Source organism: Colossoma macropomum, unplaced genomic scaffold (assembly GCF_904425465.1).
Source record: "Colossoma macropomum unplaced genomic scaffold, Colossoma_macropomum, whole genome shotgun sequence".
Classification (NCBI taxonomy): Eukaryota; Metazoa; Chordata; class Actinopteri; order Characiformes; family Serrasalmidae; genus Colossoma; species Colossoma macropomum.
The window spans coordinates 43,323,891-43,351,395 of record NW_023494793.1 but is presented as its reverse complement, the minus strand read 5'-3'; the positions used below and the strand labels follow the sequence as shown (position 1 = coordinate 43,351,395).

The 27,505-nt window shown below is 38.9% G+C and overlaps 1 protein-coding gene across 1 annotated transcript; it reads right to left on the bottom strand.

Annotated features, from left to right (window-relative positions):
* Window positions 1-570: 570 nt before the first annotated feature.
* Window positions 571-27,176, bottom strand: lhx4 (LIM homeobox 4). The gene is made up of 6 exons (XM_036578096.1): window positions 27,107-27,176; window positions 21,311-21,482; window positions 10,931-11,133; window positions 4,931-5,085; window positions 3,527-3,698; window positions 571-2,003 (listed from the first exon to the last, which is right to left on the bottom strand). The coding sequence occupies exons 1-6, from the start codon at window positions 27,153-27,155 to the stop codon at window positions 1,624-1,626; spliced, it is 1,131 nt and encodes a 376-aa protein (XP_036433989.1). The 5' UTR covers window positions 27,156-27,176; the 3' UTR covers window positions 571-1,623.
* Window positions 27,177-27,505: the final 329 nt, after the last annotated feature.

Sequence of the window (27,505 nt, the reverse complement as noted above, 5' to 3'; positions counted from 1 at the left end):
AGTGGCAGTTCGTGTGAAATCTAATCAAACACTGGACATTTCATCAAGAGCCCGGCCGATATATCGAGCTGGCCAGTAACATCAGCCAATGTTGATGACTTACGGTTTTATTGGTGTTAATGGACTGAAATATCAACTGATTCTGAAAACAATAAGGAAAATATTATTTCATTTTAAATTAACTATACCCTTAAAACGAAGGTTCTTCAAGTGTTCTTAAATAAAGACAGTGGTTCTACACAGAACCATGAACACTCATAGAACGATTTGCAGGCTTAAATGGTTGGTACAGTGTGGTGGGTAACACCTCTGCTTTCTACGCTGTAGACTGGGGTTCAATCCCCACCTGGGTAAACACCCTACACTATACCGATAAGAGTCCTTGGGCAAGACTCCCAACACTACCTTCACCTACCTGTGTAAAATGATCAAATTGTAAGTTGTTCTAGATAAGAGCGTCTGGTAAATGTAAATAAATGGTTCTTTGCATCTTTATGCTGTACAGCACCAAAAAGGGTTCTGCTATTGTTATGATGTCAAGTTTGTATACAACAGAAGAACCCTTTTTGGTGCTCTATAGAACCCTCTGAGTGTTCATGGTTCTATATAGAACTACTGTATAGTTCTCATTTGTACCTTTCCTGACAATGTGAAATCATTTGTTTGAAAAAATGTGGTGGAGCTTCACGTCTCAGAGGAAGCCCATGCTGACCTTCACCCTTTCAGCTTCATAGCATCATGTGATGAAGTGAGGCCTACCCAGCAGGAGGAACTGGACACGAATAACTGGGGAGAAAATCAGGGGAAAAATGCCAAAAAAGTGCCCCAATTGAAGAATCATCCCAAAAGCGCTTCTTTTATGTTACTTATAGATTTAAATCGTGTATTTTATTTCATATATTTTTTTATCTTATTGGAATTTATGTCGACACCTTCATCACAAGAGATTCTACATTCTGTAGTTGGCAAATCAAAAAGATTGTGATTTCTGATTAATGAACAGGACGAAACGTCTTCAGTGGGGAACATGAAAGCTGCTCCTGTCGCACTGCTGCAGGTGCTGAATGTGGGTTTGTGCATTTCTCTCTCGTCTGTCGCTGGCCGTGTGCGGTGGCAAGGCGGGGGGATTTAAAGTGCGTGGGCCAATCACAAGGCTCGTAAAAGACCGTGGTGGTGCTCGCCATTCCGAAACATGCATGGGCCGCCTCTTTTTTTTTTAATGTATAACATGGTCAGTGGTCAGTATTGCTGCTCGTAGCTTCAGGAAAACCTCGGCGCAGATTCATGCCACCAAAACTGCTGAATCCAGTCTTGAAAGGACTTAAAATATAAATAGAAACAAAACAACATTATGGTACAGTGGAGCACCGTCAGTGTGCCATTCGGTGCAGGAGGAGCTCCGTCCGTCAGTTTTTTCACGCTGGACTGGGTAACTGACCGGTCAGTCCATTAAAGTTCCATGAAAGGTGCCCCTTTCTGCACAAATGTTGCCCAGTGGTCAAAAAAGTCCAGTGTCCTTGTTTCATTTTCCTTTTCTTGCCTTTGTACTGGTCCATCTCGTTCGCCCCCCCCCCTCACTGCATGTCATCAGGAGCTCACTTTATGCCTGTATGACCTTTGACCTCAGAACTGGGAGTGGTCCATCTCGTCCAGCCACGACGCAGGGCTGGTGGGGAAGTCTGGGTAACCTGTGCTGCTTCCTGTGGAGAGGTCAGAGGTCGGGCCCCCTGCTCTAAGTGCCTGACCCCCGGCTGGCTGCCCTGCCCCCCCAAGCCCCTCCATGCTGAAGCCCAGGCTGCTGAGCAGCGGCGTGTGGCCAGGCAGCGAGCTGACCGATGAGGGAGACTGGGGCAGGCCGTAGGGGCTTCCAGCCCGCAGCTCGTGGTACGGCGGCCCACCGCCCTCCAGAGAGAAAGCCCCATTCATCACGCTTCCGCCGGACACGTCCCCCACGCTGCCGTACAGGCCGTTAGCGTGGCCGAGGTCAGACAGGATCTGCTCCTCTGCTGGAGATACGAAGAGACCATTAGCATAATGCAGGACAAGTCAGCCGGCAGCTAAAAGCACAATTAGCATAAATGATGTAGCAGCTGTTTACGATTCACATCTTTACATAAATAGTTTGATCAAAAATCTAATTTACAGATTTCAAACTTACCCTAAAAGCAATTGATCAGCCAAGACATGTTCAGTGTTTGAAGTTCTTTAGTTTTAGCACTGAAGGCTAAAAGCTAATGAGGCTAATGAGGCTAAAAAGTAATGGAAGTTTTTATATACAAATATACGGTGTGTTTATGGCTGCTGTCGGATTGCAATTGTAACTTCTCCTTTAAAGTTACCATTTCGAGAAACATCTCAGAACAAAACCTTGTACCTCCAAAATACATATTTCAGTGGTGGTGATAGGAACCAGACGTCCACCTCTTAAAGCTCCCTCACAGAAAGTTACTACATGAAATGGTTATGAATTCACTGCCTGATGACTGAGACACTGTTTTAGGATAGATTTGAGAAGATTTGGGCCCAAAATCCATTCATGGTGGAGGGATACATAATATGCAGGGTGTTGTGAGGCAAAATAGTCCCCAAAGAAAACGTATTATTTCAGATTTTCCACTATTTTCCATCATCAACATTCCTTATAAAAGCTCAGAAGACTCATGTAGGTTCACTGGTGGTTCTGGATAGCAAATAAAATGTCTATATTTGCGTTGTAGTCATGGCGACCCCTGGTTCCTATCACCACCACTGTAAAGACATCTGAACCGTTTCACACCAAACCACTCTGAATCTCTCTGTTTACATCTCAAATACTGAATTATGGAGAATTGAATATGATGAAGTGTGAAATTATTTAAACATGCAGTTTGTTGATGCTAATTGGTACAAAAATGTCCATTACATTTTAGCCACATTAGCCTCGTAGCTCCAGAGCTAAAACTAAAGAAGTAAAGTTCAGACACCAAACATGTCTTGGCTGATCGACTACATTTGGGGTGGAGAGGGTAAATTTGGAAAACAGAGAGCTGCATGCAGCTCTAAATGAAAGGATTAGCTTTAGGCTAACGGGGGCAGGTTTGCACAGACGTGGCCAGCGTCTCTGATTTATTGTCTGTTTATACTTCAGCCTGTGTGATCGCAATGCAAACTGATCCTCTCTCCTGACCACACGGTGCTGCTTCAGTAACAATGCTCCAACATGCTTTCTGTCTAATTGACTAAAAGCTTCACCCAATTTATAGAGTTTGCGCTTTGCTTTTTTCCGTTTCTCGTAAACATTGCCTTTTAAAAGTGGAGGTAGACTTTTACGAGTTCCCAAAACGGACTCGCAAAGATCAAATGGTCATAAAAACACAGCGCGTACCGAAACCTGCGCTAAACGGCCTGTCAGCTTTTCATCAAGGACTTTATTTTGAGAAAATGTGAAAGGGAGAGGAGAAGGAGATATGGAAGATCGGGGGAAATGGAGAGGAAGGAGAGTGTTGGAGAGAGAGCGAGAGAGCGAGGTTTTGAGAAGTGTTCAGACCTCTGAAGCTGAGCTCGCTGTCACTCAGGCCTCCGTCCTCTGCCGAGCTTTCCTTCTCCACCTTACTGCCTCCTCGGCTGCGCTTGACACTTTTGTAGAACTGACCCCAGCGATGGCGTCCAGCATCCTTCTTCAGCCTCTTCTCCTTCGCTCTTCTGTTCTGGAACCACACCTGAGAGAGAGAATGTAGGTTACAGGGCTGTGAGTGTTGTGCATTTGTAATATAAAAAGATTTATTTAAATATATATATATATGTTATGAATGGTTCTGTAAGCAACAAAAGTTCTAACTTCTTTTTTTTAGAGTAACATGAGTGATGTTTGTTTATTTCATGTTTGTTTGATGTTTGTTAGTGACGCCTTTAGAGGGCGACGGTGAGCGACGTTTGTTTATTTGATGTTTGTTTGTTTCATGTTTGTTAATGATGCCTTTAGAGGGCGACGGTGAGCGACGTTTGTTTATTTGATGTTTGTTTGTTTCATGTTTGTTAATGATGCCTTTAGAGGGCGGCGGTGAGCGACGTTTGTTTATTTAATGTTTGTTTATTTGATGTTTGTTAATGACGCCTATAGAGGGCGGTGGCGAGTGACATTTGTTTATTGGATGTCTGTTTATTTGATGTTTGTTAATGACGCCTTTAGAGGGTGGCAGTGGGCGATGTTTGTTTATTTGATGTTTGCTTATTTGATGATTGTTTATTTGATGTCTGCTTATTTGATGTTTGTTTATTTGATGTTTGTTAATGACGCCTTTAGAGGGAGGCGCTGAGCAACGTTTGTTTATTTAATGTTTGTTTATTTGATGTTTGTTAATGATGCCTATAGAGGGCGGCGGCGAGTGACATTTGTTTATTGGATGTTTGTTTATTTGATGTTTGTTAATGACGCCTTTAGAGGGCGGCGCTGAGCGACGTTTGTTTATTTGATGTTTGTTTATTTAATGTTTGTTAAGTGTTTGTGAATTGTTTACTCTTCTAGGTGAGGATAAAGTCACCAGGCACTACTGTATTACTGAATGCACGCCAGAATGTAAACGTGAATGGTGTGTTAATGTAAATAATCTCAGAATTTAGTAAACTTTTGTAATTTTTCAGAACTTTGTAAAGATCTTGCTAAAGCTACAGTCGCTAGGTAGCTCGTGCTAATGTTTCTAGCATGTATGCCAGCTTTATAAATCACCACCCTTGTGTTGCCCTTGTGTTCTGCCCCTATGTTGGCTAGCTAGATACTATACTACAGCTGCAGGGACTTGGCAGGTAGGGGGCGCCAAAGAGAACTTGGCGTAGGGTGCATGTCAGCTCAGACTCAAATCTGCTATACTCTTTAATTCCACGTAAGCCTGGAGATGATGAGGGTCATTCTGAAGACCTTCTCAGCCTTTTGGGGTCAGTAGTGGTCCCTCACCTGAACAACACGCATGTCCAGCCCAGTCTCGGAGGAGAGCTGCTCGCGGACGTGCCGCGCGGGTTTGGGGGAGTTCTTGTAGGCGCTCTTGAGGGTCTCCAGCTGTTTGGCCGTGATGGTGGTGCGAGGACGCTTCGCTCCGGTCTCTGAGTCGTCTGCAGTGAAACATCACAAAAAAGCTCTTCACTAAACAGACGGCAGTGAAACTGTCATACATACAGTTTATACACACACATTTTTGATTTTAATAACTTTTGTTGTTTTATATACCATAACAATTTAGACAATGCAGATCTATACACTCTAAATCAGACAACAAAAGATGCTTATTCAATATTTTAAATATTTGGGCAACAAGAAAATATTCAAAGATAAATAATATACTGTAATTTTCTATTTATAGGAATTTGTGTCATCTGCCTGATTAAATAAGGATTTATGAAAATTAATTAGTCATTTAAGAATTTTCGGTAACACTTTACTGTAGGGCACTGTTCATAAGGCTACATGACACCTACATAAGCTTGACATAACCCTTCATAAATGTTTATAATGCTTATTCCAATTTGCTATGAAGGTTACTTTTACCAATTTTGATCAAAGGTATCTAAAGTAGCCTTTATGACAGATGATGCCTGTTGGAATAAGCATTTATAAACATTCATATAGGGTTATGTCAGTCATCATGACAGGCTTAAGTAGGTGTCATGTAGCCTTATGAACAGTACTCTACAGTAAAGTGTTACCGAATTTTCTACAGCTCTGTTTATCATTCTGGATACATGTAACATTTTTTACAGCTTCCTGTTAAATACTATAATTATTTATGTCATATTTGTAATTGTTTAAGCGTGTGATGTTGAACAGGACTAACATATTAGAATAGTTTTATACATTTATCTGCCACCATACTCATTTTATGTTATTGAGCAAAATTTGGCGGTAAATTATTCAGTAATTCCACTAGTTAGTGAAATTGTAACACAGTGCTGTGCAGAAGTCAGAGATCCCCCTTCATGCAAATAACTTCCAGTCAAAACAATAAATTCCAATAAATTCAAGTTCTTCATTTTCCAGGCGATGTTTGTGAGAAGATTAGATTTAGAGTTTCCAAAACCCAAACTGATTAAAAGCTACAGAGAAAATGTGTCTCCTAACAACCACCCGGAAGACCTGGTCGACCCCCAAACTGCCCCCATCAGATAAACAGCACTCAAAGCTTTCATCTCTGAGAGAGAGGAGAAAATCAAGCTGCTTCAGATCTGAAAACATCCACAGGTGTTTCTGTCCATCCTTCCACTGTGAGAAGACGACTCAGCGCTGTGGGTCTGAAAGGATGTGTAGCTGTCAAGAAGAACCTCACTGAGAAAAGGAGACGGACACATCAAACAAAGAAGCTGAACGATGGACTGACCACCCCAGAGTCCAGACCTCAACACCACTGAATGTGTTTGATTACTTCAGAAAATGATCAACCAGCTTCTAAGACTGAACTTTGGAGGTGTGTCTGCAGATTCTTTGAGGAGCTGAAAGTGAGTCTCCTGAAGAGAATGGAAGCTGGAATAAAGGGAAAGAGTGACTCACTGACTCACACAGCTGAGATCAGATCTAGTTACTCAGGATTCTGGGTAATTTTCTGCTGAATCTGCTTCTTTTCTGACACTGAAAACTGAATAACTTGAACTTAATGGAAATGAAATCATGTTTCAATGATTTTCTAATTGAAAATAACTACAAATCCTCCACTGAGATACACTTCTGATCATTTTTAATGCACAGTTACTGTTTATTTGCTGAATTCAACATATTGAAGGGGAAAATACAACATAAAATGTGCAAAAGTTATGGAACGTTTTGTATTTTATGTTTTATTTTTTCAATATGTTAAACTCAGCAAATAAATATGAATTGTGCACTAAAATTTGTGGAAAAACGAAAGTTTGTTTTTTTAAGATGTGCTAAATTATTTTTTTTTACAAATCAACAAAACATATGTTTCCAGGAGCATTCATTCAAATGTTTATTTTTGTTTTCAATTAAAAAAGAAAACAGCTTCTAAGACTGAACTTTGGAGGTGTGTCTGCAGATTCTTTGAGGAACTGAAAGTGAGTCTCCTGAGAAGAATGGAGGCTGGAATGAAGGGAAAGAGTGACTCACTGACTCACACAGCTGAGATTAGATTTAGTTGTTGAGGATTCTGGGTAATTTTCTGCTGAATTGCTTTTTTCTGACACTGAAAACTGAAGAATTTGTACTTAACGGCTGTTTTGACCTCATTTTGAAAGCTGGCTGTGCAGGTCCTGAAAACAGCTAACAAAAAACAACAAACGCAGCTGTTCAAACACTTAATATTAATATTAACCAGCTGGCTGATTAAGCTGCCTGGTTACTGACCACCAAGCAGTGTTATTTTGCTTTTAGTTATATTGTTTGACACCTCTGCTCATTTTCACACACAATTACTGTTTATTTGCTGAATTTAAGATATTGAGGGAGAAATATAATATAAAATGTGCAAAAGTTGTCACATTTTGTATTTTATTTTTTTAATGTGTTAATTGTGCACTAATTTGTAGAAAAAAAGTAAAAAAGCGACGTTTAAAATTTTTGATTAAATTTTTTTTTTTTTGTAAATTGTTATCGCACCTTTCCTAAACACTTGTCCATTTGTTAAAGGTAATCAAACCCATTCTTTGTATATTAATGAAGTGACTGGATAAAAAGAAGCAGTTTAAACTTAAGAAATATTAACATATAAAGATGCTTGGATTCCTGGACACTTTATTTGCCAGATTGGAAGTATTTTTTTCGGGATCAGGCAACTGAAAACCTGGACAACACTGCAAGAAATAGTACCTTGTCAAGTAAAATGATCTTAAATATAGTCAGTAGCTCTAATATTTCTCCTGTGGACATTGTTGTCAGCTTCACTTAATCTTATAATAAGTGCACAACCATCTCAAAATGGGAAATATTAGATTCATCAACTAGATTTAAGATCATTTCACTTGACAAAAGACCATTTTTTGCAGTGAATTCAGAAAAATAAGGAGCAGGTGGCAACTGTAACTGCAGGGTTTGGTGTTTTTCCTGTATTAACACACCTGATTCAGTTCTAAAAAGACTCAGTAATTAGCTGATAATTAGCTGATAATTGCTGATAATTGCTGATAATTGTTTATGTAGGCAGGAAATTCTAATGCAGGAGTTTTTTTTATTAAGGATTTGGTCGCAATAAGAGAAAAACCTCAGCAGATTTAATCTGGATGTGAGATTGTTTTGCTCAGTGAACTCCTCGAGATGAAGACTGTATTATTAAACTATTAGCATGACCGGGATCGCTTCGGCTTCTTCGCAGGCAAGCCAGGAGGCGACTTTAATTGACGAGATAAATCTAATTCATTACATCAGAAAGGAACGGCCGTGGCGAGGGGGGTTCCGATCCGAGTCGGGGGGTAAATAGGTGTGGGAAGTGGGCAGCAGTCTGTGCGTGCGTGTGTGGTTCTCACAAGACCAGTCGATATGGCCCTCAAACTGCCTCTGAGAGGCCCCGGGGGACGTAAATCTCCACCGAACGGCCGGCTGGCCGCTGGACGTTATTGGGGCCCTGCCGTAAAATCGCATTGCTTCACTTAACATAATCAATCAGGAGCCTGAGGAAATCTCCATAAATAAAGCGGGAGATGCTTTCAGAGGCAGGAGCATGAAGGGTCAGATCAGAGGCTGAATTTAAAACACTTACGCTCAAACGTCACCGAGCTGGACTCTGATTTCACTCTCTTCATCTCCAGGTTTACTGTAAAACAGACACGTCCTGCCTTGTCTTTGCTCCACAGTAGTAGTATGTCAGGTAGGCTAAAAACAGGGGAGCGAGTCTGTGTTCACATGGTTCTATGTTCAGCTCTTTATGAGATACATTGTGTCTCAGTATGACACATTAAAGGAACCCCTGAAGGGTCCTGGTTAACTGGTTCCTGTTTAATGTCATAGGATTATCAAAGGTCATGCAAGCAAAGTTCTCAATACTAACGCACTTTAGCCCTTAGCTCCAGTCATAGTGCCAGAAACCATATAATCAAGATTAATGAACAAGTCCACATGTGTTGAGGCGAGTAAGTGATGATTGAGACGTGTAGTGCTTGGTTTAGTGTGGTGGGTAACACCTCTGCCTTCCACACTGTAGACTGGGGTTCAATCCCCCACCTGGATAAACACTACACCCATAAGAGTCCTTGGGCAAGACTCCTAACACTACCTTCACGTACTTGTGTAAAATGATCAAATTGTAAGTCGCTCTGGATTAGTAAATGTAATTTAAATGTAACTTGTACGATGTTAACTGGCTAATGCTAATAAGCTTCCATTACTTCCCTTACAGAAAAGTCACGTTTCACATTGTGCAAAAACAACAAGTGTTTACAAGTAAACACTTATGAATAATGTGTGATTACGTGACATGAGGTGGCGTTCACACGTTGGAATCATGAGTGGTTGGTTTGTGCTCGATGTCCACTCTTCCTTACTTCATACACTTGTTTTGAGGCCAATAATTACCCATTACTTATTCAGGCAAGGTTAGCTGTACTTTAAAAACTATTGTCAGACAATTGATCATGTCAGTCTTTTAAAATTAACCATATGTTCAAAAAATAGAGAACGGCGGTCTTTAGTACTGATCTACACTGTAAAAAGTGTCTCGTCAGATCTACCTAAAAATTGACTTCGTGTGGTAACGAGTGAATTAACTAGTTTTATTCGACCCAAATAAATGCTTTGAATGAACGATTCTTTCGATCACTGTAGTTTGTAAGGTTGAATAAAACTAGTTCAATTGCTTGTTACCACATGATGTCATTTTTAGGTAGATCTGACGAGACACTTTTTACAGTGTATGCATCCCTAGTTTTTTATGAAAAACAAACAAACAATAAAAAAACAAAGGCGCATTGGCTGACTACAGTTGGACTAAGGAGGAAAAACTGACTAGGCTTTTCTTTAATCCAATGGTCAGCAACCCAAATATTAAGAGCCATTTTGTCCTTTCAATAAAAATCAAAGCACTTGGGGAGCCACAACATTAAATGTCCATTTTACCATCTTGGCTGTAAATATGTCTCAGTATGTGTTAAAGAACTAGGCTAGGCTAAAAAAATATAAACGAAACTCAGACTTACTTTGCTCTGCTTTAAGCTTTAGCTCAGCTATAGCTGCTTTTCTCGCATCTCTGAACAGGAAACTTTTCCTCAAAAGTAGAACAGTTTCTTGTAAAATGTCTCTCAGCATTTGACTTTTTACGAGGCTGAAGCTTCTTACTCACCAGCTTCTTGTTCGAATTTTCCCATTCCACCTTAAATGGTGCCTGAGGCGCCAGAATGTAACTGTTGCACCATTTAAGGTGGAACGGGAGAATTCAAACAAGAAGCTGGCGAATGAGAAACTGACTTCAGCCTCATAAAAGGTTGAACATTGAGACTTTTTAGTGTTTGTCAGTTTCTCACTGCAGATTAAACGTATCAGGAAACCAGCTGGAGTGATTATAAACACAAATAAGTCCATTCATCTCCAAATTATCGATGTTCATCTTAAATCTCTCTCTTTGCCTTTTCATTAACTACTAGCTAGTCGGGATTATCACCTGTGTTGCTATGGTGACCAGCAGTCTGCGCTGATCTTCAGGGTTAAAGGGTGAATTAGCAGTTCTACATTAACTCCAGAGTTTAAGACCATTTATTGTTAAACTGTGTTGAACGATCAGCAGAGCTTTATTTTACTGTAAAGGAGGATTATTTTACTTTTTACCTACAAATCTGATTCTGCTGTGGAGCCACAACAGGGACAGTAAAAGAGCCGCATGCGGATCCAGAGCTGCATGTTGCCGACCCCTGCACTAAATCATTACTAAATAATAAGCCTGTTGTTTAAAGGATTAAACAAGAACAATAACAACAAAAATCATCAACCAGCAGCAAGACGAGCAGCAGTAACGGTCAGTCAGTTTACCGTTCTGTTTGGCCGTCTCGTAGTCTGATTTGCAGACCAGTCGTCCGTCCTCCATCAGGTAGAACTCGTCTCCGGTGGCCAGCTGCCTGCTGCACATCACGCAGGAGAAGCAGTGCAGGTGGTAAACAAAATCCTGCGCCTTCCGAACAACCTGCGACGGAGGGATGCCCTGCTGGCAGGACGCGCATTTCGTCCCAAAGCGCCTGCAAACAGACACGGTGAGGTTAGCTGACCCTCTCAGAAACATTCAACAGAGACTTCAGGACGAGTTTGAACACGAAGCTAAATTAACTAGAAGAAAAAACCATGAAAATCATATATTTTTAAGAACAGACAACACTGTACTTATTAAGCCAGAAGAGAGGACACTGTTGCTCAATGTATGTTTTCTGTGTGCAGCCTTCTGTCCTTCAGCTTCATCAGTCGGACACAATTCATGATTTTATATTGTTTTGATCTTCTCGTTGGGAATCCTGACTGCTAGCCTAACCACTGAGATACAGGCTAATAATTGCAACCGAGCTGTTAGTGTAAGTCTTATTTTGGTCATAAAGAAAACAGCGATTCTCCCTTTATTCAATACAAAATGAACACCTGGGAGCTTTCAGTGCCAAAAGTTCTAGATATTGTGTCAATGTTCAAAGAAAACATGTATCTCTTTTTTTTGTACATTTTTATTTTTCTACATCATTTAAACAAACCAGCCGTCCTTTACATTGTGAGAAAATCTCATAATGAATGCTCTGTAAAAAGTGTCTCATCAGATCTGCTTAGAAAAATGACTTCATGTAGTGACGAGAAAATTAACAAGTTTGGTAACACTTTTTATGAATGTCACCTTTGTAAGCATCTATAAACACATTCATAACATGTTATAATGCATTCATAAGGCATTATAAACATAGCTATAAATATTTATAAAAATGCATTATACATTATAGCCATGTTTATTATGCATTATGAATTGTTAACATAATACATTATAAGTACTGATCATAACAAATTATAAGAGCTCATAAGTCGTATTTGTCCGCTCTAAGTAAAGTGAAGCGTACTGTACTAAAGCCTCCTCCAGTGTTCAGAGTGAGGCTTCAAGTTGAAGTATTTACTGAAGGATTTACTGAAACACTAAAACATTCACAGTAAAGCACATTACAGGCTTCAAATGTCAGAGTTTAAACTAGAGCTGCCATCAGTGTTTTACCCAATGTGGGAAAGGTAATGTTCACCACCGTTAGCTTGGTATTTGTCTTTACTTTACGCTCTCCAAGCTGGGACTGACTTCTTTGGCACTGACATTATAACATATTATTAACACTATTTATAATGCATTATATTAACAATTCATAATGTATAATAAACATGGCTATAAAGTGTAATTCAGTGTAATTCTTTTTTATAAATATTTATAACCACGTTTATAATGCCTTATGAATACATTATAACATATAATAAATGTGTTTATAGATGCTTACAAATGCGACATTCATAGAAGGTGTTACCACAAGTTTTATTCAACCTAAATAAACACTTTGAATGAATGATTCTTTCAATGAATGTAGTTTTAAGTTGAATAAAACTAGTTCAATTGCTTGTTACCACATGAAGTCATTTTTTTAAGTTGATCTGATGAGACACTTTTTGCAGTGTGGGCCAATAGAAATGCTCCAAAATCACTTGGAATAAAAAATCTTTACATTAACTTACATTAAAAGTTGAGAATGTTTGTGTCTTCTCCTGTAAAGGTACAATTTTGGAAGTACATGTTTTTCATTGGACAGCCATGATTAACTTAAAACTACCACTAAAACTAAAACTGGCAGTGAAAAACATGCTTATTTTTAAGTGTCTCGTCAGATCTAGTTAAATAAATGACTTCATGTTGTAACAAGCAATTGAACCAGTTTTATTCAACTTAAAAAATGACGTTGATTGAAAGAATCGTTCATTCAAAGTGTTTATTTAGGTTGAATAAAACGAATTTATTTACTTGTTACCCCATGAAGTAATTTTTTAAGTATATCTGACGAGCCACTTTTTATAGTGTATCATGGGGTACATATTAAGATAATCTAAATAAATTACACTGAAAAAAACTACCAGGTTCTAGCTATTAAGCAGGTAGAGTACACAGTAAAATATCCCATGTTTGGATAATTATTTGAAGGGTGCTAAGTGTGAACAAAGTTGCACTAAATTTGATCATAATGTCACACATTTATCACGGAAAATACACTGTAAAAAGTGGCTCTTCAGATCTACCTAAAAATCACTTCATGTGGCAACAAGTAAATTAACTAAATAAATACTTTGAATAAACGATTCTTTCAAAGTAATTTTTGAGCTGAATAAAACTAGTTAATTTACTTTTTACCACATGAAGTCATTTTTGGGTTGAACTGATGGGAAACTTTTTACAGTGCACCAAATAATCCCTCCGTTTATGAGACATTTCACTGCGTCCTTTTATCTACTTCAAAGCGAGATCTCGTTAGACATTCAGTGTAAATTACAGTGAGCTGTTTGTACCTCAGTGTTACCCGTGTTTTGACCCTTCCAGCCATAGAAAAGAAGCCAAACTACCACACCACAGTGGCAGAGACAGGAACCTGCAGTAGGTGATGAAGTTTTGTTTGGGCAACAAACGAAACGACTGTGTTTGTGTTGTAGATGCTGTGACCCTCTGGTTCCATTCACACTCAGCATAAACATCAGTAGGTTTGTCTAAAATGTTTTTCAAAACACTGCAAGACTTACTTGCTTTACATGTTGAGCAAATTGGGATGACATTTTGAAAAATTCAAGAAATTTAAATGTACTATTATTATATTTTTTAAATAACCTTCCATGACTTCTTAGCTACATTATTTACGTAGCTCCAGCGCTAAAACTTAAGAAGCAAGCTTCTACATTTGGGCTAAGAGGAGATGATATTTTGCTGAATGATCACTTCAGCAGTACATTTCCTTCTAATCTCTCCCTGAATATGTTTCTAAAAGTGCTAAAAACCCTCCTACGGCTCTATTTGTGGTTGCCAGATCCTCTCTGTTTGACAGATTGCCCAGATGAGTGTAGTGCAGCGTTTGGGGGAGACTCACAGTGAAGCCTCATAAAGCTCTGAGTCAGACCAGACTGTAAATCACAGCAGAGCCGCAGCTAAATAAACTCGCTTTTTCACCAAGGTGAAGTTTGTGTGCTCTGTCGCTCGGAAAAGAAGATGCAACCCCCCCAACACACACACACTCCTCTGCTCCCTCCCCCAGGACGGCAGCTTTAACATTAAAATCCCCCCTTTGTCCCCCCGGGCCAGTTAATAAAGTTAGCCTGCACTCTGGGCCTCGCTAGCCTTTTAGCCTCTTAGCTCTCATTGTGGCCCGTGACATTAAACTCTCTCAAACATGATTTAGTAAAAGCCCGCTCTGATCCTGTTTTGGATAAAAGTCAAACTTAATTTTATTCTTTAATGCCGCAGGGGAGGTTCGCTTCTAAAAAAAAGGAGCCGGAGAGGAGAAGAAATGTAAAGTTGCTGCGTGGGGGCCTCGCTGCTCAGACGCCGGGGGGAAATTCAATTGGGAGACGGCAGCTCATTCCCACACGCACATACTGACCGTATACAGACGTGTACACTTATATGGAGGTCTGAGCCCACCTTCATTTATTTATTTCAAATCCAGCCCAAAAATAGACATTAAAGCGCCGGTGTCATTAAATACTGAATGATTCCTGTTTTGATCCCTTTATTTTAAATGAAAGAGTTTGATGTAGCCTGCAGGGCTGTTATAGTTATGAAATTTTTAGTTTTTGTTCTGGTTTTTCATTTCATTTTTGGAATTTTTTGATGCAGTTTAGTTTAAGTTAGTCTTACATTTAATACATTTACATTTGATAGTTTTAGTTTTGCTTTTATTTTCTGAAAAGTGGTAGTTTTAGTTTAGTTTTTATTTCATTTTAGTTTTGGTTTTTAGTGTTATGATGAAGACCAAACACCAAACTCTCATTCACGTGCACTTTAAAAAGTGATGTATTGAATGGCGACACACTAACTTGTGACCCTTTTTAACACTTTTCGTGTCATATTGTTTTCTGATTTAACATTTTGTGTTAAAAGTAGCCCAAAAATCTGAGACAGAATGTACGGAGCCCCTCTGCTGACATCCTGTATAAATAACAATAATGCGTGGCCACACCGTATTAACTCTTAGTAACTTAGTAACTGACTTAATAAGGCATGGGAATGAGATAATTAAGTCATGGCCATGACTTAGTAAGGTGTGGGAACGAGATCATGCCTTATTAAGTCATGGCTATACATTATTTTTATTTATACAGATACAGGATGTCACCCAAGGAGCTCCATGAGAATGTGTTGTTTTTTAACACATTTTTAAGAGTGTGCAGAAAAAATAAAAATACATTTTTTATCTCAGTAATTACCATAATTTTGCAATGAACATTATAGATTTACTTTTTGTGTTTTTGAAAACTGTCAATTTTCTTTTTATTACAATCTGTAAAAAGTGTCTCATCAGATCTACATAAAAATTACTTCATGTTGTAACGAGTAAATTAACTAGTTTTGTTCAAACTAAATAAATACTTTAAGTGAACGATTCTTTCAATCAGTGTAGTTTTTTTAAGTTTCATAAAATTGGTTCAATTACTTGTTACCAAATAAAGTAATTTTTTTAAGTAGATCTGACGAGACACTTTTTACAGTGTTCTGACAGACTGTAATACACTACAGGAAGTGTAGGGGGCGATATGGCTTCTACTGTTTCATTTAAAAAGCCTCTATAATGTTCATATGATCCACACAGCCATTCTGACAGACTGTAATACACTACAGGAAGTGTAGGGGGCGATATGGCTTCTACTGTTTCATTTAAAAAGCTCTATAATGTTCATATGATCCACACAGTCACTCTGACAGACTGTAATACACTACAGGAAGTGTAGGGGGCGATATGGCTTCTACTGTTTCATTTTAAAAGCCTCTATAATGTTCATATGATCCACACAGCCATTCTGACAGACTGTAATACACTACAGGAAGTGTAGGGGGCGATATGGCTTCTACTGTTTCATTTAAAAAGCCTCTATAATGTTCATATGATCCACACAGTCACTCTGACAGACTGTAATACACTACAGGAAGTGTAGGGGGCGATATGGCTTCTACTGTTTCATTTAAAAAGCCTCTATAATGTTCATATGATCCACACAGTCACTCTGACAGACTGTAATACACTACAGGAAGTGTAGGGGGCGATATGGCTTCTACTGTTTCATTTAAAAAGCTCTATAATGTTCATATGATCCACACAGTCACTCTGACAGACTGTAATACACTACAGGAAGTGTAGGGGGCGATATGGCTTCTACTGTTTCATTTAAAAAGCCTCTATAATGTTCATATGATCCACACAGTCACTCTGACAGACTGTAATACACTACAGGAAGTGTAGGGGGCGATATGGCTTCTACTGTTTCATTTTAAAAGCCTCTATAATGTTCATATGATCCACACAGTCACTCTGACAGACTGTAATACACTACAGGAAGTGTAGGGGGCGATATGGCTTCTACTGTTTCATTTAAAAAGCCTCTATAATGTTCATATGATCCACACAGTCACTCTGACAGACTGTAATACACTACAGGAAGTGTAGGGGGCGATATGGCTTCTACTGTTTATACTGTTTCTGAGCCACTTTCTACAGTGCAGTTAATAAGCACTTTTTTCACTGCTAGTTTTAGTTTTAGTGAACTGTAGTGACCACAAAAGCATGTAAACGTTGTTAAACTTTTAAAACGTACTGTCTCCCTTTTCCATATATCGAAACTGATCTGCGAAAACAGCCAACTGTGATTTTTTTGTTTCTATGACGTCACAAATACAAACACATTTTACACACATCCTGTGGCAGTTCAGCCCCGCCCACTCACACTGAAGTTCTAAGCAGTGTTTTGGCCTAGTTTGCTTTTTGTGTGATGCAATACAAGACAAGCAGAACAGAGCTCATTTACATACGTCAGTCTTAAAGGCCCAACAACAAAGAGAGGAGAAATGGGGAGGCTGGAAAATTATCCTGTGGAAATGAATGAAGAGTTTTGATATACAAAAAACACAAATTTCCACTGACCACCCCAGAGTCCAGCCCTCAACATCGCTGAAAGCTTTTGGGATTACTTCAGAAAATGATCAACCAACTTCTACCCTCTTAAAAAAGATGGTTCTTTAAGGGTTCTGTAGTAAAGACAGTGGATCTACATAGAAACATGAACCAGGCTAAAAGCGTTCTTTGCATGGTGAAGTTCTTCAGATTGATGGGGAACGTGTTGTAAAAGGTTCTATATAGCACCAAAAAGAATTCTGCTATTGTTTTGATGTCTAGCTTGTCTACAGTAGAAGAACCCTTTTTGGTGCCATATAGAACCATTTTCAAAAAGGTTTTATACAGAACCATACACAACACATTCTCAATCAATTTGAAGAACATTTAAGCATGCAAGTGGTTCTACACTCTTAAAAAAGGTTCTTCATGGGTTTTTTAGTAAAATGCTGGTTCTTTATAGAACCATGAACACTCAAAGAACCATTTGAAGGCTAAAAGCGTTCTTTGCATGGTGAATTCCTTCGGATTGATGGGGAACGTGTTGTAAATGGTTCTATAAAGCACCAAAAAGAATTCTGCTTTTGTTATGATGTCAAGCTTTTATACAATAGAGGAACGCTTCTTGGTTATATACAGAACCATTTCCAAAACGATTCTATATAGAACCTTTTTCCATCAATCTGAAGAACCGTTTCACCATTCAAGGAAGCCCTTAAGCATGCAAATGGTTCTTTGCGTGTTCCTGGTTCTATACAAAACCATTGTCTTTGCTAAAGAACGCCTGAAGAACCATCTTTTGTGAGAGTGTAAGACTGAACTTTGGAGGTGTGTCTGCAGATTCTTTGAGGAGCTGAAAGTGAGTCTCCTGAAAAGAATGGAAGCTGAAATAAGGGTGAAGAGTGACTCACTGACTCACACAGCTGAGATTAGATTTAGTTATTAAATATATTTTCTGCTTTTTTGTATTTAAAGTCTGTTTTGTTGGAATCGAAATAAATGCAGGGGGGTCTCTGACTTTTGCACAGTGCTGTATACACAAAGCAGGACAGTGCAGCTCTGCGTGGTTCATGATTGGAGCTAAATGCCCCCCCCCACACACAGTGGTAATAAAGCGGTCCACTCTGTATTTCCATGCTGAAGTGCTGTGAGTGTTTTGGCTGGCAGTGTGTGCAGTCAGCGTTTGCACACTCTAATCAGAGAGAGAGTGATGGTTCTGCTGCAGAAACTCTGTCACTCCGCCAGAGAGTGAAGAACATTCAGCCAGTGACTCATCACACCGTGAACCGGGAGAACCACACACATCCCACCACGCCACACCAGCCCACAGTAATATATATATATATATATTCGCTGCTGTCAGAAGAAAACCTCGTATCTCCGTTTTTGACATTTTCTAGTTTTTGACATAATGTGAAAGTACCTGTTGCCCTGGATATTTTGTATAAATTTCATGATGAATGGACTAAAAGAAATGACCCAAAATGACTTAAAAAAAGTATGTTTCCATTGACTTACATTAAAAGTAAAGTACGTTTTTTTCTTCTCCTGGAAAGTTACCCTTTTGGAGATATGAGGTTTTCTTCCGACAACAGCGATATATTTATATGTACATTCATATATAAAAAATAGACCACTTTAATATCTCTGTGATTTCTCATGAACAACGATGAGATCAGATGGAAAGACAAAGGAAGCTTTTGCTGCTGCTCAGATATTTCAGGAATATATTTCAGGTGAATCACCATTAAGTCTCCACAGCCATAAAAAGCAGCAGAGCTCAGTCGGCCTCAGCCCCTCTGCTTGAAAGCCAGCACCCCCAGATTTCTGCTCATTTAAATAAAACGTTCTCTGATGCCAATGAAAACACTTTGCTGTCAGCTGGTAGTAAAGAAAACAGATCAGTACTGAAAAATGATGAGAACATCATAATCTTCAACATTCGCTTTAAACATCTACTCCTAGTGCTGTAAAAGGAGGGACTCTAGAGAATTGGCCTTTACCTGCTGTGTATTCTGTCAGTTGTGAAAACTGACTGAAAAGCCAGTTAATTGTGAGGTAAACAGTCGTGTGTTGTGTATAATATGTGTAGCTAGAATGTTAGCTAGGTGGTGGTAGTCATCCTCAGTATGACGATGTCTTTGGGCCTTAATTGCTTGATTGATAGTCACACATTCATTGTTATGCGTTCACTATCACGCATTTGCCACCGTACACTCACTATCACACTTAGCATCACACGCTCACCTTCAAACATTCATTATTATGCGCTCACTATTATTATTATTATACGCTCACTATGCCACTGTACGCTCACTGTCACACTCTCACTGTTATGCACTCACCATCAAACACCTTCACGCATTTACTATCACACTCACTGTCATACTCAGCATCACACGCTCACTGTCACACACTCACTGTCACACCCTCACCGTCAAACACCGTCTCACACATACAGACACACACTCACTACCACGCATTCATTATTATGCGCCCATGATTATTTTTATGTTCTCACTTTGCCACAATACACTCACTGTCACACACACCATCAAACACCATCACACACTCACTGTCATACACTTACTACTATTCACTTAATCACACTCACTGTCACACAATTGCACACCATTACACACATTGTACAGCATTATACATATTTCACACCATGACACACAATTACACACATTACACACTGTCGCACAATTTTGCTAGACACCCTCAACAACACCATCACACACCATAACACACAATTATGCATTTTCACACACAATCACGCAGCATGACACTCACCATCACACTAGCCCACAATCACCATCACAAAATTACTTTCACACTGCCTGTATACACTCAGCATTACACACACTCATCATCACACTCACACCATCACATACTCGCTGACACACTTACTGAAATACACAAACCGTCACTCACTCACTCACTTTCACACTATCACACTCACTATAAGACATCCACTATCACACACATTCACATCACACATTCACTATAATACACTCACTACCATACACTCACCATCAAACACTCATCACACACTGACACAATCACACACAACATCGCATGCTTACCATCACACACTCACTATCACATACTCACTATCACACAGTTACAGTCATATACTAACATGCACCACCATCTCACACTCATCATAACACATCACACTCACCAGCAGACACTCATTACCACACACACTCACTGTCACATACTATCACGTACTCATGACACTCAGCAATACACACTATAAAACACCATCATACACTCACTATCACATACTGATCATTACACACTCATATCACATATTTACTATTACACTCATCACACACTCACTATCACACAGTCACTATCACACACTCTTTCACACACATCACAGTCACACTCTCACAATCACATAACACTACCACACACTTGTCATTACACACTTATTAAAGTACACTCACTACAACACACTGATTTTCATACACTTATTATCACACTTGCAATCACACTTACCATCATGCACTCACTATAATACACTCACATCACAAACTCACCATCACACACTCACTATCTCACCCTGATGCTCACACACTCTGCATCACACTCTGATTTTCACACCCTCATTAATATACTCAGCAGTCACACACTCCCATTACACACTCACTATAAAACACTCACCGTATCACTCATCGTCACACACTTACTATAATAGGCTTGTCTTCACACACTCACTGTCACACTCTCAATCACACATTTGCTATCACACACTCACTATCACAGACACACCATTACACATTCATTTTCACACATTCAGTAACACACTCACTATCACACTCACCACACTATCATTCTCACATCCCACACTCTCCATCACAAACTCACTACCACACAATTACGCACAATTACACGCTCCCTATCACACACTATTACACACAATTACACCATTACACCTGTTACATAATTTCAATAGACACCCTCGCCCACACATTACACACACACGCAATTACACTCCCTCACACAGTATTATACACCTTCACACACACTCGCACTATTACAGACCCTCACAGACCCTTATACGCTCCGTTACACACTTTTTTCACCGCCAAATTGTCTTTCTACACACAGTATATCTGTCTGCACTGCTGTCTGGAATAAGCCTGTTTGGCTTTAACGGGTTAGTGCATGCATTAGATGGTTTGGGTGTGTTAGCTGTGTTAGCCTGTCTGTAGCAGGTTAATGGACAGTTTAGATAGTTTAGAAGTTTTCTTACTTGAAGAAATCCTCCTTGCAGTACACACTCCCCGCGCGGGAGAAGCAGCGGTCAGCCAGCAGCGTGTGACAGTCCGAACATTTCAGACACTGAGCGTGCCAGTGTCTGTCCAAAACCTTCAGGATGAACTTATCCAGGATCGTTTGACTGCAGCCCGCACACTCCGGCAACTCTACACACACACACGCACACACACACACACACACACACACACACACACACACACACACACACACACAGAGAGAGAAAGATGACCATTAAAATCAACAGAGAGAAGAAAAACACTAAATCATTTACTTCATTTATTCTATTTACTTATCTGTTTGATTTATTTCATATACACTGAAATAAATACGGTAAACGTTTTGATTAGATTCACTATTGATCCATCAGTGGGGCAGATCTTTGTTTTTGTGCACCTGAAATTTAAAATGTAGTTTTTATTTGGCTTATTTTTATTTTATTAATTATCTTTGCTCTTATTATTTTTATTTTATTATTTCTATTTGTATTGTTGCTGATTTTACCTTTGTTAATGTTATTTCTGTTACATTTTTACCTTTATCATTGATCATTTTATTGGTTTATGTTTCTTATTTTTATGGTTACGTTGCTTTTATGTTCCTGTATGATTTTATTTTTCTATCATTTTTATGGTGTCTTTTTCGTCTCTAAGCCTCTGTGAAGCATTGTTTGCATGAAAGCTGCAATACGAATAAAGCTTCTTCTTCTTTTTCTTCATCTTCGTTTTCTTCTCATCATTATTATGGCTACCTGTGGTAAAATCTGTGTTGATGTAACACATTTTATTCAAATTCTAATCAGTGCATCTGCCACCACTGAGTGCTGTTCACATTCATACAGTGCATACATGTGTTTGTGTGTGTGTGTGTGTGTGTGTGTGTGTGTGTGTGTGTGTATGCACTGTGTGTTGGGAGCAGAGTGGGGGGGGGTGAAGGTGGTATTTAGATGATTTAGAGCTGGAACCACTTTGAGCTTCTGCCAGCTTTTCCCACCAACAGTACTGAGACTCTGTGTGTGAGAGAGAGTGTGCATGTGTGTGTGTGTGTGTGTGTGTGTGTGTGTGTGTGTGTGTGTATAGAGGGGGTTACTGCCAGCTCATACTGTAGACTATGTCACAATTCAGTGTATGTAACTAACATTGTGACATATAACAGTGTAATAACAGTGGTATTACGACAGTAGACAAACCATTAATATGAATTCATGCAAAAAACATGGGAAATAAACATTATTATTATTATTATTATTATTAGTAGTAGTAGTAGTAGTAGTAGTAGTAGTAGGAGGGAGGAGGAGGAGGAGGAGGAGGGGAGGAGTGTTAGTATGTTAGTTCCTTAATAGATCAACCATTAGTAGGAATACATTCTGAATACATGTAGAATAAACTGATCATTACTATTATCCCTTATGCAATAACAGTGTCATTACAATAGTAGATAAATCGTTAACAAGAATAATGTGGAATACCCCGCTAATAAACATTGTTGTAATAATTTCTAAGGTGTAATAACGGTGGATAAACTGTTAACAATGGAACAATGGAGACGATGTAGAGAATAAAAATGTAATAATTATTACGTATAACACATAATAACCATGTTATAACAATTGTAGATAGATAGTAACAGTAATGATGCAGAACATATGGAGAATAAAAACTATTATTAGTAGTATTTTTTTTACTTGTGTAATAACGGTATTATTACAATAGCAGATAAACATGAAGAATACATATATTATTATTATTATTATTATTATTATTATTATTCATTAATTGTGTAATAACAGTGCTACTACAATGGTGAAGAAGCCGTTAACAGGAATAATGCACATTGTTATTATTATTATTAATGAGTACTACTACGACTAATAATAATAATAATAATAATAAGAGGAATAAGAGAATGTGAGTGTAGTATGTTTCGTGTTTAATTAATGCCTTAATTTGGTCTAAACGGTGAGATTTTGTAAAAGCTCCGCGCGCGCGCTTAAAAGCTCTATCGTTCACAATCAGTAACACAGTCAGCAGCGCAGGCGCGAGCCTGTACATACTGAACACACACGCTCACACACACACACACAGAGAAACGCGCGCGCGCACATGCACTAAAATAGTGAAACACCGAAGAGCGCGAGCGCCTTTAATTAGAAAAAAAAAACACAAAACCGGAAATGAAATCAGTCAGACTGAGTGTGAGAAGAGCCGGAGAATAAAGGAGCTGCACCCACAACCAACACTCAGCACCTCACTGAGGATCCTCACGCGCCTTTAATCACGGCCTCGTTAATTAATTACGGAGTAAATAATCAGGCACGGTCGCTGTAGCTCAGTCACGTGATCAAACAACAGAAATGTTAATAATAGAGATTTTCAACTACTGAATGATATTAATATAGAAAGTAAACGTTCAGCAGTGAGAAAAACACGGGAGAGGAAAAACTAATTAATATTCATTAATATTGCAGATTAATATTCAAATTAATATGAATATTTAGCGTTGGCATTAGTGTCAGTATTAATGTACCTATTTTAGTAATCAACAATAATATTTCAGTCACAATGCAAACATTTAAGCACCATAATTAACATTACTATTGATAATAATAATAATAATAATAATAATAATACACTCATAAAAAAACACGTTCTCCAAGTGTTCTCTAGTAAAAGCAACGGTTCTATTTAGAACCAAGAACCCCTTTTTAAACTGGTCTATCTAGAACCATTTTCAAAAGTGTTCTGTGTAGAGGCCTGTGCAGTACATCCCCCATCGATCTGCAGAACGCTTTCACCATGCACAGAACCATTCAAAGCACGCACATGGTTCTATACAGACCTCATTTCCTAAAGAACCCTTGAAGAGCCATCTCTCGCGCGCTCGCTGCAGCTTTAGAACGTTTTCTGAATTATAAATGAAAGCTCTGATAATAAATATTGACAGGTCTAATAACAGTAATGACCCTAATAAAAATAAATAACAATAACTCAAACAATAGTAATAATAATTAATAATACTAATAATAACGACTGTAATAACGACAGTAATAACAGTGATCGGTGTTGGTGCTGATGCTGAACACTCAGGCTGAAATCTGCACTGTTTCGTATCAGAGATTGTTTATTTTGATCATAATTAAATAATGTAAATATTTAAATATGTAAATATGTGCCGGGTAATTAACGGCCCTTCGCATTCCTCATTAAGACAGTCATGTTTAGATCCGCTGTGTGTTTACTGTTAATCTCTAATCCTGCGTTTAATCTGCAGCCTCTCAGCCTCTCTTCACTTTTACTGCGATCAGAAATATCAAATTAATCATATTTCTCAGCAGAACTGACCCCCAAACTCGCCCCTTAAAGCCCAGACGCGCTGCTGCGATGCGTTTCAGTCACACTTATTCGCCTTTATCGATATTTCAGGTCGGTTTTAGTCCGTCTGCACATTCAGAGCTGATCTGGAGCGCTGGCAGATTACCAGATTAGAATGAAGAGCAGATGTGGAATATAATGGAATATAATGGAATATAATGGAATATAATGGAATATAATGGCCAAATCCTGCTTTAATAAACACCATTACTATTATTACTATTATTACTGTTATTATCTACAGCATATAAACTGCTGTGATGTCAGATTATATTCGATTAAAGCAGAAAAAGGTTGATTTTGACTTTCAATTACAAGATTTAGCCTTTTCACTGATTGAACGTCACTATAAACGTATTTTAACCCATTTTTAACGTTAAAATGGTGTTGAATTTGTGATAAATGCTAAATCTCGTAACTGAAAAGCGAAATAAACACTTTATCTGCTTTAATCAACAACATTGCTATTATTAGTTTTATTACGATTATTACTACTATTATACACAAACTATTGCGCCTCGAGAACTGCAATGACATCAGATTATATCGGATTAAAGCAGAAAAACGTCTATTTTGCGTTTAAATTACGAGATTTTGCGTTTTTCACTAATCATTTTAACGTTAATAGATGTGTTAATAATACAATGGTTTCATATTTTAACACCAAAAAAAATATATTTTAGCTCGTGGGTGCAGAATGGTGTGTGTGTGTGTGTGTGTGTGTGTGTATTTCCATACGTGCTAATTTAAACCGCGTTTTAAATGCATGTTTGCTTAATTACATTAAATCTGAGTTTAAATCGCTGTTTATTTACAGTACAGGCTGCGAGGCGATGGTGCGCGCAGCGTCTCTCTGACTGTGTGTGTGTGTGTTTGATATCGATCACGCACGCGGCCTGATCGCTCTGTTTGATCAAAAACACTAATCAGTTATCACCAATGACGCCGGCTGAATAAACATAAACGATGTTGTAGTAGTGATGATGGTGAACAGCAGTGATGTTACTCTGCAGTGCTCAGTATCAGTGGAGGTAACCATAATGACCAGTGAGCGACCGGCCAGTACGGTCAGTCTGATAGACAAGGCTGATCTGTGTATCTATAAACTGATCCATGTGCGCTTATATATATGGTATATATGTACATATGAAAGGAAAGGGTCTGGGTGTGACGTCAGAGGAGAAACATTTTTATAAATGAGATGTGAGAGTGAAGAACCTCCACATGGTGTAAAGGTTCTAGGAAAAATAATTTAAATGCTTGAAGAACGTTTTCATTATGTGGAGGTTCTTCGCACTCACACATCTCTTTAGGGAAACAAAATGGTTCTAACCTTCTATGGCATCGCTCAAAGAACCACATGCACCCCTTCTATTCTCTTTATATGTTTCGATGTATATATTCTTTTTTCCATATGTGTTATATATATATATTTGATATTGGATATATATATATATAGACTCAGGTACTATTTCCTATTTTATTTTCAGCGTTTATTTTATATACATTTATATACAGCATTGTAGTATATATATATATATATATATATATATATATATATATATATATATATATATATATAATTTTATTTTTGCCTTTATTTTTGTAAAATAGGCAATTTTGCAGTGCCTGTTGAACTGTGTATGAAATGCCCAATTGAAACGATCTATCTATCTATCTATCTATCTATCTATCTATCTATCTATCTATCTATCTATCCTCTCAGAAGAAGGTTCCGTCTTCAGTATCTTTATTTAGGGAACATTATTGTACCACATATCATTACATTTACACATCTGGAGTTCCATGAACTCGCGCGCGCAGGTCTGTGTTAACCAGTTCTGTTTTAACGCGTTTTGAACAGGTTTGAGCCCAGATGGACCTTCAGAGCAGGCTTTGATGATTACAGGGTTCTTTGCATGGTTCTTCAGACTGATGGATAATGTTGTATATGGTTCTATATAGCACCTGTTTGATAATGGTTCTGTACAGCACCTAAAAGGGTTCTTCTGTTGTAACAAGCTTGACATCGTAGCAATAACAGAACCCTTTTAGGTGCTGTACAGAACCATTACCAAACAGGTGCTATACAAAACGATATGCAACACATTCTCCATCAATCTGAGGAGCCGTTTCACCGCGCAGAGAACCATTTAATCATGAAAAGGGTTCTATGTAGATTCATGGTTCTAAATAGAACAAATCACTTTACTAAAGATCCTTTGAAGAACCATCTTTTGTTGTTCTTTTGTTGCAGAATGTATCTTTGAGACTACGGGTGACAAAAATCTATCTATCTATCTATCTATCTATCTATCTATCTATCTATCTATCTATCGGTGCCGTCCTGAGTGTGTGTGTGTTGAGCTATGTGTGAGTGTGTGTGCGTGTGTGTATCTTACGGTGCTGTCCCCGCGTGTCCGCGCTCTGTCCCGCGCGCTGCATCATCATCCTCGCGCTCCGGCCGCTCCTCCTCCCGCTCTCCCGTAAAGCTCCGCGCTTGTCCCGCGCTCGCGCTCCTCAAGCTGCCGCTCGTGCTCCGCTCCTCCTCGCGCGCTCCAGCCGGCAAAGGCTCGTGCGGTGCGGGACGGTGTACGCGTGTGAGTGTGAGTGTGTGTGTGGGTGTGCGTGTGCGTGCGCGCGTGTGTGTGTGGGAGTGTGTGTGTGTGCGTGTATGTGTGTGTGTGTGTGTTTCTCTCTTCGCTCCATCCATCCACCCCTACTGCAGGGCGCGTGACGTCACCGGGGCAGAAAAGCACACGATGCGCGCTGCACGCAGGTGAGAGGAAGTGACGACGAGG

Coding starts and splice junctions, on each gene's coding strand:
- lhx4 (XM_036578096.1), bottom strand. CDS start 27,155: ATGATGATGCAGCGCGCGGGACAGAGCGCGGACACGCGGGGACAGCAC. Junction 3,699..4,930: donor TGGACATGCGTGTTGTTCAG/GTGAGGGACCAC, acceptor TCTCTCTCTCAG/GTGTGGTTCCAGAACAGAAG. Junction 2,004..3,526: donor CAGCGAGCTCAGCTTCAGAG/GTCTGAACACTT, acceptor TATCTCCAGCAG/AGGAGCAGATCCTGTCTGAC.